This window comes from Pleurodeles waltl, chromosome 9 (genome assembly GCF_031143425.1).
Source record: "Pleurodeles waltl isolate 20211129_DDA chromosome 9, aPleWal1.hap1.20221129, whole genome shotgun sequence".
NCBI lineage: Eukaryota > Metazoa > Chordata > Amphibia > Caudata > Salamandridae > Pleurodeles > Pleurodeles waltl.
Window position 1 is genome coordinate 1,079,641,400 of NC_090448.1, and position 16,293 is coordinate 1,079,657,692.

The following is a 16,293-nucleotide window of genomic DNA, read 5'->3' on the forward strand; positions in this document are numbered from 1 at the left end:
TGTTCAGCATAAACACAGAAAAAAATAAGAATGTAGACGATTATGTAGCAGCTCTTAAATATTTTGCAGATTTGGAGCGTTGCAAGAAGAACTCCAAGACCAAATTAAAACGCATGCTAGCGACACTATCATTCAAGACAAATTATGGGTAAATAATGAGGCTCCTTTGAAGGATGTCATGACTTTGTTAAAGGAGGTGGAATTAACTGGAAGATATGCAAAAGCCGAGGTGGAGGAGGCTCAGTCGGATTACAAATTGATTAATGTTATAAAGGATACAAAGAAAAATAGGAGGAGTAATAACTCTACTAAAAACACCGGTCAAATAATACCAGCAACCAGCAAAGATGGCATTAAGAAGAAGAAAGATGATGATGACAATAATGTGGAAGCGTAGAACATTTGGCTTATAATGAAAAGTGCCCTGTACGCAATCAAAAATGTTCCAAATGTGGCATATTAGGACATTACGTCAGAGTATGTAAAAGGAAAATAGACTTGGATCAGCAAGGGTATGATTCTGAATCAAACAATGTATTTTGTATTGAGTATGATATACTCAGCATTGAACGTTTGGTTAGGAAAAAGCCACTGTACTAACTATTAGTTGATGGTATTACTGCTAGTGTGATGGCAGATTCTGGCTCACCTTATACTATTATCAACTAAGGAGTGTGGGAGGAAATATTTGGAAATAATAGTCCATTTGATAAGCCAGATGTCAAAGCAAGAACAAATACAGGAGAATGCACTGAACTAATTGGTTTCAAAACATCAGAGTTTGTATTTAAAAGGAAGGAAAGCAACATGCAAACTATATGTTTCTGAAAAAGGTCCATCAGTGCTGGGGTGGCACCATCAAGGAGAAATAGGAATAATTTAGAACCCAAATAGTGCAGAACCAGTGTTAACAGTGCATATGGAAAGGGTATTGGTGAAACTGTACTTAATGAATTTCCCAATGTATTTTCAGGAGGTGTGGGGTTATTCGAAGATTTTAGCCACAAAATTAAATTAAAGGATTCGGCTACACTTAAAGTACACAAAGTGAGACACATTGCTCTCTCCATTAGAGATCAAGTTGCATGTGAAATTAAAAAATTGGTAGAGAAAGGTATCATAGAGCAGGTAGAACTGTCTCAATCGGTTTCACCATTAGTAGTCATTAGAAGGTCTAATGGCAAGGTTAGATTATGTATTGACCTTGGAGAACTGAATACAAATAGTCTGACTAATCATTATTCATTACCAAGAAATCAATGCAATTACATCGAGAATGTAGGAAATATACAGTTATTCTGCCTATGGGTTATTTTCAGTGAACATTCCCGTTTGGATTGGCATCGACGGATGCCATGTTCTAATCTCTTATGAACAATTTGTTTGATGGCACTGATAAAGTCACGTTCTTTCAGGATGTCATTCATATTATGGGTGAATATAAGCAGGAAGATGACAATAAACGGAGAAAAGCGGTAAAAGATTTTTGAGCAGAAACTGTGGAATTGGAACTTGCAAATTTGCTAAAAGACAGGGTTACATATTTAGGTCATAGTATCAGTGGTAATAGATTCAAACCCAGGCAGGAATTAGTTGACGCCATATGCACTTAACCATTACCAACAAATAAAGATGATTAGCCGACTTTTAACTAAAATTTGTATGCAGTTTTGCTGAAAATACTCATGCCATAAGGAACTTACTTACAAATAAGAGTCAAGTTTTTGTGGTCAGCAGAATGTCAAATGGAATTTACCAATTTAAAGAACGACATTTGCAAAGTACCATATTTGAAAAGTTTTGATCCAAATTGTAAGATATGCGTTACCACGGAGGCAAGTAATAAAGGTTTAGGGGTTGTACTTTGTCAAATGGATGAACATGAAAATTAAATGGATAGTGGCATTTGATTCATGTGCACTTTCAGACGCAGAACAAAGATATGCGGTTATTGAAAGAGAAGCCCTGGCTTGTGTGTTGGGTTTCTCCCATTTTAAGACAGTATATGTGGGGTTACAATGTTTTACTTAACATAGAACACAGACCTTTGACAACGTTTTAACTACAAGTGGGTTACAGAGAGCGTCTCTGCGCTTAACATGCATGTTGTTAAATTTTATTTAGAAAGTACAATATATACTGGGTTTGTACAGCAGATTTTTTTCAAGTTGCATGCCATTACCAGCAGATGGCAATAGAGATTGTTTAATTGATGGATATGTGACAGGTGTTTTCGATAAGGGAATAGAAGGATTTGATATGGATGAATGGAAGAAACAAATGAACAAGTATGAAGACATGCAACAGATTTTAAAGCTTGTCATTGAAGGATAGCCAGAAAAAAGAAAAATGGACAGGGATTTACGTGTGTTTTGGGAAGTACAAAATTAGTTGAGTGAAGAAAATGTCATTTTACTCAAGATTGGAAAATGTGTACCACCGAGTGGGATACACAAAAGAATACTGGAAGTATGTCATGAGAGACACATAGGATTCAACAGAACTATTTGTGACCAGGTTCAGATTAGGACATTGAGAAATTGGTTATGGAATGCATGAAGTGCAACAGTTTGGATAAGGCGTTAAAAACATATCGCCCATCATTAATACCTATATCCAGACCCAGGGTTCCTTGAAAAAAATAAGGAATTGATATAATGGGTCCAACAGAGAACGATGAAGCAGAAAAGAGATACATAGTGGTAGTAATGGAGCATTTTCCCAAATGGCCCGAAACAGACATAGTGAAAAAAGCTGATGCAGAACATATTATAACATTTTTAAATACAATTTTTTGAAGGAAGGCTTACCGAAACACAATCTCAGATAATCGTCCACAATTTATGTCAAACTTGTTCAAAGTTTTTTTTTTTTTTTTTTTTACAGAATGGGTTATCACACAAAACTACATCAGTCTATCATCCTTCGGGTAAAGGTCTTGTGGAGCGCTTTAATAGAGTTATCAAAGGTTCTTTACAGATCACAATTACTAATAACTTGAAGAGGGAGACTGAAGTTGTTAAAATGTTGTAGTCTTACAGAATAACGCCCAGGGCATATACTGATAAATGCTCTTTTGTTCTTATGAGGGGACGTAAACCATTGAGTAAAGACATTGCTTGGATGCCGGCAGCCAAATTAGCTGAATGAATGATCACCTGAAACTGTAAGAAGAAAGTTATGTTTGACTAAACAAACTATACTGGGTTTGAACAAAAGCTTATTTTGGGATTACATTGTGTGGCTAAATCATTACAAAATATCTCATTCTTCCTGAGTTCAACCATCCAGAGGGTTTAAGACCAGACACCACTTTTATCCCACTCATCAAATCAAATGGAACTTCTCCAGTGATCGACTGTGGTGCTGAACAATGAATCACAACATTTTTCTGATGCCCTCAACAAAGTCTTTATGGAAATAAAAGCACTTTGAACACATGCCACCAAAATTGTGTTGAACCTCTCCACCTTACCATTGAACTGAGACTTATATAAAGGATTATGAGAATGCTTAATTCCACATTTAAGATACTCTGTCATGGCCACAGATGTGAACTGTACAGCCTTGTCCATCAAAATTTCACTGGATACATCTTCCCAAGCAAAAAACTTTTTAACGAAACAAATAATATTATTGGTAGCAGGTTCACAAACTCCCTTCACTGACTCACTTTCAATAGAAAACAATACATTCTATTTGAGAATACTATGTGCAACAATGTTAACCAAAACACAAATTACATCATTGATTACCTATTTACATACATGCATGAGACAGAAAGATAATGAAGGATCCCGCATGAGCTTTCCTTGGCAGCATGAGACTGACAAAACATCAAGTTGAGGATCCTGGAGGAATTTCAGCTTTACAAAGGCACTAAGGCATTCCTGTATTGTATCACAATAGAGAGCCACAGATGGAATGTTTTGTCTTGAGAAGCAAAGTCACACTATTTTGACTCTGGCAAACAGGTCACATGAAGAAAACAGGCGTGAGAGGGCAAATAGGAGTCTTGTGTACAAAAGGATTCCACATATTCCATGTACTGTGAGCCCAAATCAAGACACAAAGCACATAATTTAAACAAATCACACCCAGTTAAGTGTAAACCAATGTTGTGGGGGAAAAATGGTGATCAGAGCCACAGGGCAGAAAGCAAAGCAATGGAGTTACAGGCAGGAAGATAGCAATTAAGTCTAAAACCATTATGCAAGGAAAGAATGTTAAGCATAAAGACTCATTGCCTAGAGTGGAATCAACCGGGATGAACAAGATAACACAGGAAGGAGGGAAGTTGTTCTAAATAATGTGCCAAAACTACTACAGAGGGAGTCAGGTGCTACTTTACAAACAAAATGATGACTTGTTTTCATTCAAGATAGGCCCTGGGAGGTTTAGGCCCTCAGGCATATACTCTGCATAAAACTGAATAGCAGGATGGTGTTGAGCAGAAAATCTGAACTGTATCATCTTGGGTAGTAGAGTAAACAATCTTTTCTCCTACCTCAAGAGTTACTAGAATACAGCTAAGAAAGAATGAGTGTAAAGACAATGTCTGCCTCTTCTAGCTTAAAGTGTCTGCTAGTAATGAAGAGAACTATGATGGACCCATGCCACCTGACTCTACTTACTAATGATACCAGTTATAGACCTGCATATTCTTATTGGTTTTTGTAACTTGGCACAAGAGACGTCTTCACCAGTTTGTCTACGGAATACATCCCAATCTTGGAATTATACATTTACAGACTTACCTCAATAAAATGGGCCACCATTTACACCATAACAACTCGTACTTCCTCTAAGGCATTTTTCCTGTTTGTAAGCTATGTTGGAACCATACTTCTTCATTACACAACAGATGCTGGCTGTTCAAATAACTTCTACGTAGGCCATGAGGAAGTTCGTGGGGAGAAAATACATGCTGGCTGTATGGACAATTTGCTCCTTCTATGTGTTTCTTTGCATTACCTATAGAAACGTTCCTAGAAGAGTAACTGTTGATTTTGAACTTTGTTAGACTACTGCGCTTTTGCACGCTCAATTGCCATTTTTGTTTATTCCAGAAACCAATTTTGTGACTGATTTGTACAAAATGAAACAAGAAAACCTGGATTAATTGCAACTTCCCACGCTTTACCAAATTTTGTGAGCTTAGGGAAGTATTTTCTTTTACCTATCCTACTTTTTTCTTCACTACTGCATCTGAGAGCATGAGAACGTGATCGCAGATTCAAACATAATAGCTTTTTGTATAGCTCGTATTCTGAGTCTAAATACGAGCTGTACCAAAACAATTTGTGTTTGATGAAAATGACTGAAATGTTTGTTGCAGGGTGAATGAATACACTCTCTTGACTCAGAAATTACCAAGCAGACTCTTCTTAGCAGTTACAAAGACAGTATCTACTGTCTCAACTGGGAGAAAAACACTGCGGACTGCACCTCAGCCCTGCACGACCTGCCGCTAAAGTTTTTCTCACTTACCTCTTCAAAGACATGCTCTTATGTACTAATTAGTAAGATGTTTTATTACATGTGATTAACAACTGATAACTTGCAAGTTTACAGATTAACATGGAAAACACTTGAAATAATATGACCCCATAACCCCGAATTCCTAGGTTAAGACATTACTGGCTCTTTATTATACATTCGACAAAGGTTTATGGCCAAGCATCCTTTCACCTATGCATATTTATGTGCTCTTCTGCAAATATCATTTATTTGAAGTGTGCGCTGACAGCACTGTCGGTCCGAGACTCCTGAGCGTTTGGAATTTGGTTTCTTCCCTGCACCCACTGTAAATCATGCACCTGTGTGCTTTGGGCTAATTCAACTATGTGCCCAGTATCTAATTAGTCCGCGATCTGTTTGTAGGCATGTAGAGTGTGTCCTGGGGACCCGTGTGCTAATGTTGTTAACACCTGCAGGTTTGTCAGACATGAGTTGGCCTTTAACAAATTACCCTTTTGTGTGTCTTACTCAGCTACATGCTTGAATTAATCTTTCACCTTGCTCGTGCCACTGAGTGTTTGGCCTAAACTGCTTTTTGACTGTGAACAGCAGTGTAGCCTCTATAAATGTTATGCAATGTTTTTACATTTCATATTCACAGTAATGCGTTTATTTTTCACATTTCCAACAACATGTTTCTCTATCTATAAGAATATGGGTCACACACAGGATTCACATGACAAGTGTCTTGCCTCTTAGTTTACTAATGGCAATGTCGCCATAGAGGATGCAGGCCAGGAATAGTTCTAAGTTCATGCTTAAAATCTACCACTTACAATAAAGTACCTTTTTTTTATACTTTTGAAGAAACTATATCATATTTCACGTGACGGTGGTTGTAACATTTACACGGCAAACATTTTTTAGGGCTAGGGTCATGCCTGGGGCTCAGCTCGCCCTAACAATTTTGTTGACTCGCCCACTTCTACCTTAAGTACTTAATCCTATAACACTTTAACAGCGCGGTGGTCATCACGCACTACATCGAAACACTTCACACACAGGTTCACAGCAAAGACAATACATTTTCTACCACACACCCACGCTGTGTTGCGTCCTGCGACACCCCACATACGTGTAGTAAGGGTTACACCGAAGCTATAATACAATAAAACGTCTCCTACCAGTCATTTCAGCCATGTGTTCCTGAGGGATACCCATTACGCAGTAGCATGCTTCGATCTGCTGGGCTACTAGAGGCTTGGTGGGTGCCATGAAGACGATCTTGCCAGATGGATACCACCTGTAGAAGTTGTACATGACCACAGCTGCGATGAAGGTCTTGCCCAGGCCAGTGGGTAGACAAACCAGGGTGTTCTGCAGGAGGGCGCTCTGGGCGATGTTAAACTGATAGTCCCTGATCGGCATATTGGTAGGGTAAATCCAGACACTCCCGGCCGCCAGATCAAACCCTGGGAGGGTCTCCGCGGCTGTCTGCGAGGGCCCCTCTCCAGAGCATACTTCAGACTGTTTTTCTGAAGCCTGGTGACCTGTGGGGGCCAGGGTCTTCTCCGCCTCATAAACCGCAACCAGAAGCAGGTCATCATCGTCCTCCTCTTGTTCGGCCTTGAAGGCCGGTGGGGCAGAAAGCCGAAGCCCCGAGGGGATTCCTGCGAAGCAGTGCCCACCATTGCCTTTTGCTGGCTCACTATGTCGGCCTCTTGCGGATTGGGGGCGAGACCCCCAAGTCTGAAAAAGGGTCCGTTGCTTCCCGCTCATTGCCCCCTCGGAACGAAGGTGTTTTCAAACATCGAGTACCGTTCCTCTGTTGCCCCAGAGGGCTTCATAGGTCCGGATCATCTGATGAGATGGTGGTTATCAACCGGCTCAGAAGGACCACCGTGCCTTGGGGAATACGGCCAACATTCTCCACCTGGAAACGACTTTGCAGTCTGGGCTGTCAGTACAGTGCTAGCACTGAACCCTATTTTACTGGCTACACTTTACTTCGGACTGTCACAACTTCAGAGCACACTTGAATAAACCGCTCTGCCATAAATATTTCCAAAAAACGGAAGTGACATCACTCCTCCTGTAGTCCTTCTTTAAAGTGGTGCTTGGAGAAGAAACTCAACCATTCACACGTCGTTTAACGGCCGCCATCTTGGAATGGCTTCCTTTCCTTAATACATTTTCAAATACGGACCTCTGACACTTTGCGTACTACCTAAAGCTGGTTTATTGGTCATGCAGTTTATTTGTGGCCTAAAACGTATCTTATTACTCAGAGGCAGAAGTCAATTTGTTGTGAGGGTGGCTTCTTGCTCGTGTTTTGGAATATATACATACAGTCCTTAACGTAGGTTTGAAAATTAAAATGTTCGTGAGCCACCCGTGACCTGAGAATGGGTTTCCGTGCAAATCATACAAAACACCGAGAGCATAGGGTGACCAGATTTTGAAAAAAAAACCGGGACAGGGCAGACATAAAAGTAGGACTAAAACCTTTAGTGTCACTTTTACATCTGGCCTGGCCTGTAAATGTGTGTGTAAACTCGCGCGCGCGCCGCACACACACGAGCGGGTGGCAGCAGGAGGGCAGAAACCAATACATTACTTATTCAATTATTTAAGACTCTAAAGCTGCATGTGAAAGGAGAGCATACCTTTCACTTCTGGCCCGCTGGTTGACGTGACCTTTGTCACAAAAACCAGGACATTTATTTAAAATTGACAAAAGCATTCACAGGTTGACCTGATGTTTGCCCCAAAAACAGGGACATTTATTTAAAATGAACAAAAGCTTCAGGGCCCCGGGACAGTCCTCTGAAAACCATGATTGTCCGGGAAATTCGGGACGTTTTTGTCACCCTATGGTAGCAGGACCAAAGTTGTACCAGTCTGGGACCAAAGTTGTATCTGTCTGGAGAACGAGCCTTAAGCCAATGAGGTTAATGGGAACACACTAAAAGGATAATTGAGTGGGATGGGTTGTATTCTCTTAAGTGGCTGCTGATGGCAGTGCAGGTTACAGCTCACATGCACACAGTGGAGGTTCACTACAAAGTTTTCAAGCTAGCTGTTTAGAATAAACATTTTTCTAGCTATCCTCAATAAAATTTCAGTTCTGTTGGGAACACAGAGGCGAGGAGTATGCTTCTCTTTCTTTTATTGCTAAAAACACAACACAGCAGACAATGGACCATCAATCAGGTGCCACCCCTACATAAAAACACTCCCTGATTCTGTAGTCCTTCCTCTTTCTTTGCGAAACCAGAATGTCTTTCGCACTTATAACCAACTTGTCACCAACATGATAACACAGTCAAATAAACCATTGTCCAACATAGAAGGGAACTCTGACTTCTAAACAGCTGAAACTGCAGAATCCGCTCCTGAACTGTTGTGGTATCACCCAGACATCGAACAAGAACCTCAGGATCCTTCTCTCTGGAACCTTCATGCATCACGGCACCTCCACACTGTCAACCAGCTGACATTAAACACCATCTATGTTCCTTTGACATCCGTGTCTGTGAAAGAAAATTGAAATAAACATAACTTGCCTTTACTGGTAAAATAAACAATCTTGCAAAGGGCGGGTGAGTGTAAATATTGATATAATCAACTTAAATGTGACATATTTATCATGATGTTTGGTGGGCTAATCCTCGCCTTTGTGTCCTTAATAGAATTGAAAATTCTTGATGCAATAGCTAGAATTTTGTTTTTATCCTATATCAGGATCAGAGGCTTGTTCAAAGCTGTGCCACCACCACAGATGCTACATCCACAATTGGTTTGTGATAAAACAATTTAATTTTGTAATGATGTACTCTAGTCTAGAACCTGAGGAATACACTTTTAAAGCCATGCCTCCACATACAGAATGCACTCCAAAGATAGATATGTCAATACCTGCTTCTCCCAAAAGCCACCTGACGCAGCATGCTAAAGTTGACGAAGTACCTGGACCAAATGGTTTTTGAAGGGAAATCTATAATTGACTCAAATGGTCTCTGCACATCTCACGAGTAGCATCTTCATAGGCTTTAATACATTTAACCACACACAATTTTGGATTACCAGGAAATGCTGAGTAGCTTATGCATTTACAATTGGTTTTGTACGTTAAAAAATACTTTGGTCAACAAAAATAAAAAAATAATTAAATCTATATTTTTCAAACAAATGTAAAAAGTATACTTATTTCATATTTTAGAACAATCAATTAAAAACAATAATTGGTAAAAGGCTGCTTTTTAACAAAATATTATTGCTTATTAGGTATAAAATACATTACAACTACAAAAAACATTTTAAAGGAAGTTAATAAAAACAGCAATGTAGGAATATTTAATTCATATGGAAGAAAAAAATAACATATCTTAAAACACATGCTTAATATTCATGCAACCACTATATACAATTAAAATAAATAATTATAAAATGTTTATTTTGTCTGCATTCTTTAATAAATTACTTCAACATAGAAGCATATAAAACATCAAAGAACAACAGTCAAAATAACATAAAATTTAATTTAAGTTTCTAAAATAAAAGTTACATCTAGAAAATATAATTTGATGTGGACTTGCTAAGCAAGGCAACAAATATTGGGTATTTATTTGAGGGTGGCAGATGGACCTTTCTAACTCCAATCTCACAAAAATTGGAGATTTATTTGTGAAGGAGAGAATGGTCAGAATAACTATGCTATATCCATTCTCAAAACACAGGGAAACGTACATATATTTGGGGTGGTGTCAAATTTGCTATTCTAACTCCACTCCCACCAGCATTCAGGAATGAGTGTATAATTGGGGAAGGCAGGTTTACTTTTCAGATTCCAACCCACAAACATTGGAGAAAAGGAATATATTTGGTGAGGGGCATACTTATTATTGTAACTCTCTGGCTTGCCAACATGTACTAACGCCAATCTTTCAAACACTGCTAGGATTTGTGGGAGTTTTACAAATTAACAAACATTTTTGAATAATTACAAACTCCAAATAGTATATGTTTTATTTTTTCAAACATGTTTATTCAATATTTTGGGTTTTAATTCATAAAAACAACGAAATATGAATTAATTAACAGACAAGTACAAATAAGTAATTAAACAAAAGTACATATTGATATTCCTCAAAATTAACATGGTAACCACACAGTTCTCCCCAAAAAATAGACAGGGGTTTTCTATCAATAAAAAAAGTCCTTGAAATCCATCAATTAATAATTTTTAAAAATAATTTCTATCAATCAATTAATTAAAATTTAAAAACAAATATTTAACGTAAATTAGCATACAGTTTCATGAAACACTACCTAACTAAACACCCCAAAAAATTCCAAGAGCCACTAAAAAAAATCATACATACATAATTTAACCAATATACTCATGAACAAATTTAATAATCAGTTAAAAAAAAATACACATCTCACGAGTAGCATCTTCATAGGCTTTAATACATTTAACCACACACAATTTTGGATTATCAGGAAAGGCTGGGTAGCTTTTAGAATTGGTTTTGTACGTTAAAAAATACTTTGGTCAACAAAAATAAAAACATTATTAAATCTATATTTTTCAACCAAATGTAAAAAGTATACTTATTTCATATTTTAGAACAATCAATTAAAAACAATAATTAGTAAAAGGCTGCTTTTTAACAAAATATTATTGCTTTTTAGGTATAAAATACATTACAACTACAAAAAACATTTTAAAGGAAGTTAATAAAAACAGCAATGTAGGAATATTTAATTCATATGGAAGAAAAAATAACATATCTTAAAACACATGCTTAATATTCATGCACCCACTATATACAATTAAAATAAATAATTATAAAATGTTTATTTTGTCTGCATTCTTTAATAAATTACTTCAACATAGAAGCATATAAAAACATCAAAGAACAACAGTCAATGTAACATAAAATGTAATTTAAGTTTCTAAAATAAAAGTTACATCTAGAAAATATAATTTGATGTGGACTTGCTAAGCAAGGCAACAAACATTGGGTATTTATTTGAGGGTGGCAGATGGACCTTCCTAACTCCAATCTCACAAAAATTGGAGATTTATTTGTGAAGGAGAGAATGGTCAGAATAACTATGCTACATCCATTCCCAAAACACAGGGAAACGTACATATATTTGGGGTGGTGTCATATTTGCTATTCTAACTCCACTCCCACCAGCATTCAGGAATGAGTGTATAATTGGGGAAGGCAGGTTTACTTTTCAGATTCCAACCCACAAACATTGGAGAAAAGGAATATATTTGGTGAGGGGCATACTTATTATTGTAACTCTCTGGCTTGCCAACATGTACTAACGCCAATCTTTCAAACACTGCTAGGATTTGTGGGAGTTTTACAAATTAACAAACATTTTAGAATAATTACAAACTCCAAATAGTATATGTTTTATTTTTTCAAACATGTTTATTCGATATTTTAGGTTTTAATTCATAAAAATAACGAAATATGAATTAATTAACAGACAAGTACAAATAAGTAATTAAACAAAAGTACATATTGTTATTCCTCAAAATTAACATGGTAACCACACAGTTCTACAAAAAAAATAGACAGGGGTTTTCTATCAATAAAAAAAGTCCTTGAAATCCATCAATTAATGATTTTTTAAAATAATTTCTAACAATCAATTAATTAAAATTTAAAAACAAATATTTAACGTAAATTAGCATACAGTTTCATGAAACACTACCTAACTAAACACCCCCAAAAATTCCAAGAGCCACTGAAAAAAATCATACATACATAATTTAACCAATATACTCATGAACAAATGTAATAATCAGTTAAAAAAAATACACAGATAATTTCAGAATCAATTAATATTAATTCAAATAAATATTATATAAACATTACTCACCCAGATCCCCAGTAAACCCGACGTAAGGAAAAAAATGCTAAAGAAAAAACATTAGACTTGAGCATAATTAATAAAATAACATTTTAAAAATAAACAGATACTAAATAACATTTTAAAAATTCAATACAACAAACCTAATCTACAAATAAACCCTAAAAAACGAAAAATATACATATACTAAATACAAGTACTTAAAACATATACTACATTTATATAAATAAATTAAATATATTCACAAAAATAGCAAAATACAAAAATGTAAACATCAATATTTCTGTTAAAAACTAAACAAATGATATATTTAACAATGATATGTTCTTTATAGGTATTTTAAGTAATTATATTTTGATAGTGATACTATAGCCACACCATATTTTGGAGACAATATTCAGCATCCATTTCGATTTAGGCCAATCCACAACCAACACCCTTCCTGCAATGAAGAAAAATATGGCCACAAACGTCATGCAAATTGTAGCACTGTATGGCACTGTCAGAATTATGAAGCACTACATAAATGATAAATATGCAGGAGCCACTTTCTTGACAATCCAGAATGGGTTTGGGCTACATAAGGGTAAGAAAGAACTATACAGATGCCAACAAAACACAATATAATAATCCACTTTAATATATCTCCATGTTTCTAACTGAAACTAGTAGAATAAAGTGTCAGATACACTCAATAGACATTTAACACCCATAACCTCCGACACAGTAAAATAGCTGTTGGTATTTCTTTAAAAGAAATGAGTGCAAAATAGCACAAAATATGTTGAAAGTGAATTTAACAGTCATCATCCTACATGTCAAATGCTATGCCCATTATCCAGAGAAATAACTAAAACTGCTTGTCCAGTAATACCTATTTATCACCCATTTTCCCCCATGTTTAAATTAGCTTGTCTCATTTCCCTAACAGGAACCACTAGAGCACAGTGGCAAATGTATTCGACAGACCTTAAAGGCCATCATCCCGATGTGCAATACAGCTAATTATAATTTCTTTACCCTGTGCCTGGCATATGTAACAACCATTTACCAGCCATAATCCCATTAGTTATTACCATTTTCCAAGAAGGAAACAACAGAAAATAGTGACAAGTATCTTCAACAGCCCTGAACAGCCAATAATGCCCCTTGTGTTAAACAGATAATTACTGTTTCCTCACACAAATCATGAAAAAACTGTCCTAGGTATATGTAATAGCCATTTAATGCATATCTCCGTCCTTGTAGAAAAACACTATTACCATTCCCAAAAGAAATAATGAAAATACATCTCAAGGTATCTACGAGCAATTTACACCCATCATTCTGCATATAGAAATTAGCTCTGTGGGTTTTCATAAAGGAAACCAGTAATTTAAGCACCATATATCTTGAACAGTCATAGAAAACCATACTGTGCCCATGGTAAAAATAACCCATGTGCCCTGCAGAAACATATTTTCTTCTGTGCCATTTTTTTGATGGAGTCATTGAGTACACTGAATAAATTCTCCATGAAGAAAAACGCTATTCCCATTTTCCTCAAAGAAATATATCATATATTTGCCAGATATTTGTTCCAGCCATTCTACATGTCACGGTTTCGGGCGGGTCTGATCAAGACTTTGGTTGGGACACCCCTTGAGGTCACCGAATATCCTAAAGAGGTAGTACACTGGGCCAGAGGAGCAGCTAAAGGCATACACGGAAAGGACAGCTATGGATAGGCACAGGAAACAGGAAAGTAAAAGCAGAGCAACCCTTGTGTGAACAAACAGGAAACGGATTACCAGTGGACAAACACGCTGGGGTTGTACGCAGTCTAAGGCACAGAACCTCCCACAGTGACAGGGAATCTCAATGCCTCTGTGCAGTTTGCTCTTACAGATAGTCACCCTGCCAGCCCCATAGAAAGGAGGCAGCAGAAGTGATTCTGTCTCTGGACCCTAGAGCACAAACAAGGATAGTACTTACATACACAGGACACGCTCTTGTGGGTCCAGCTGGAAACACAGTGGCGATTCCTGAGAAAACAGCAATAGCACACTGTCACTGTTAGGCACGAAATACAACGTATAACACTGGACAAGGATGGGGGCTGGAATTGCCTCCTGGAAACCAGGAGCCAACCCCAGTGCACAGGAGGACACGTATACACTGGTGAAGACTGATAGAACACTTACCAGACACAAAGAACCAAGAAGAAACAGAAACAGAAGGGAACAAACAAAGAGGCAGAGGCAAGAACTAGGAACAGGCTCAGGCTGAAGCAAAGGCGGGTCTAGGACTTGAAAACAGGGCGCAAACTTCTGGCTGGGACAGACAGAGACAGGACTGGGAAACTGAGAACAGGCTCTGGCTGGAACAGGCAAGGACAGGACTGGAATACAGGGAGTAGGAAATGATCAGTAAACAGGACTGGGAAACAGAGAGAAGGTTCAGGCTGAAACAAGGCAGGAGCAGGGCAGAGAAACAGGGAGCAGGCTTTGGAAGAAACAAACAGATACAAGGCTAAGAAGTAGGGAGCAGACTCTGGCTGGAACAATCAGGAGCAGGGCAGAGAAACAGGAAACAGGATCAGGCTGGAACAGAACAGGAACAAAACTGGAACACCATCCGACAAGGGGTCTGTAACACAAAGGAATTGAAGTCCAATGCACGACGGGAAGCTTGAGGAAATGGCTGCTTATAAGCAGTTCCAAACTGGGCTGCACAGGAGAGGTTTCAGGTGTGTGTGGTTTCGGACACTTGCAAGTCCTGGAGGAGAGGATCCAGTGAAAAGGAGCAACTGGACTTCTCCCATTGAAAACAATGGGAAACAGAATCCGGGTTTTCCTGACAACCAAGCTGTGCATTATGGGATTTGCAGTCCCAAGAAGCAAATGTAGTCCTACACAAGTGTACCATGGAGAAAAGAGAAACAAACAGGAGTCAGCAAGGGACTCTAGATAGGTGTTCAAGGTGATTCCCAGGCTTCTGACAGTCCCCTTACAGCGCCCCCTGGAAATAGGACGACCGAGTTGTAACACTACATCCATAATTTGTCACTATAAAAGCCTATTGTAAAATAGTCTGTGTATTTTCTGATTTGATCAAGTGACATTCATTGCCAATTATATGTGATTGCCATACTTCAACCAACTATTGCTCCTAGCTTACATACATTATGTGCTCACTACCGCTGAAAACAATTGTGTTACAGCTGTTTGTAATATAATATTTAAACACGCATATAATCACCAGGAATATTCAATGGAATGCATCATCATGGCATTATGATTTTATGACAAGACCGGAGGCTCCTATTATGCGTTTCTTTTCTTACTTTAATGAATAGCAGCAGTCAAGAAACGTACTACAATTCCCAGAAGGCAAAGGAACAACAGCCAATGGGAATAGAAATGTAGTTCAAACAATGTACACCAATCACAAGTATGCAGAGGCATTGTGACATCACTTGTCTGCGAACAGCCCTCTTTTCTTGCTGCTCGCAGTCAAGCTAAGTACCATTTTATCTTGTCTCCGTTTGTAAACAAATATTTCATTACTGTTTATTTATTGAGATATAATTGCATTCGATATTTATTGCGCTCGCGCTTCACATATGCGTTTTTCGCTCGTATTTGCTCTTTGACAGTCGGCATGTTGCCGCATTCCTAATAGCGCTCCTCGCGCTTCATCAACCGTCTCCGAATTCCTGCTGGGCACGTCAGCGCGCATTCTCTTCATTCCACCGGGGTTCCTCAGCGTCAGTTATTTTCACACACTGAGGAAACCCGGCGCCTCTGACACAGCGCGTCTACTCTCCGGAGCTCCTGTCTATAAATAGACATTTCTTCTCGCCGGAGCCCCTGCCTATAAATAGAAATTTTTCCAACGCTCGGGTTGAGCGCTCGTCTCCCTGCATTGAACTTAACCTTATTTATATTTTCT

General features: G+C 37.9%; 1 protein-coding gene across 2 annotated transcripts in view; it reads right to left on the reverse strand.

Annotated features, from left to right (window-relative positions):
* FANCM (FA complementation group M) overlaps positions 1–16,293 on the reverse strand; it is a 666,273-nt gene that overhangs the window by 619,070 nt on the left and 30,910 nt on the right. For both annotated transcript variants that reach the window (XM_069208717.1, XM_069208718.1), the window contains exon 2: positions 6,645–8,993. In XM_069208717.1, coding sequence (XP_069064818.1) covers positions 6,645–7,239 — 595 coding nt within the window. In that variant the 5' untranslated portion in view covers positions 7,240–8,993. The remainder of the gene's footprint in view (positions 1–6,644; positions 8,994–16,293) is intronic.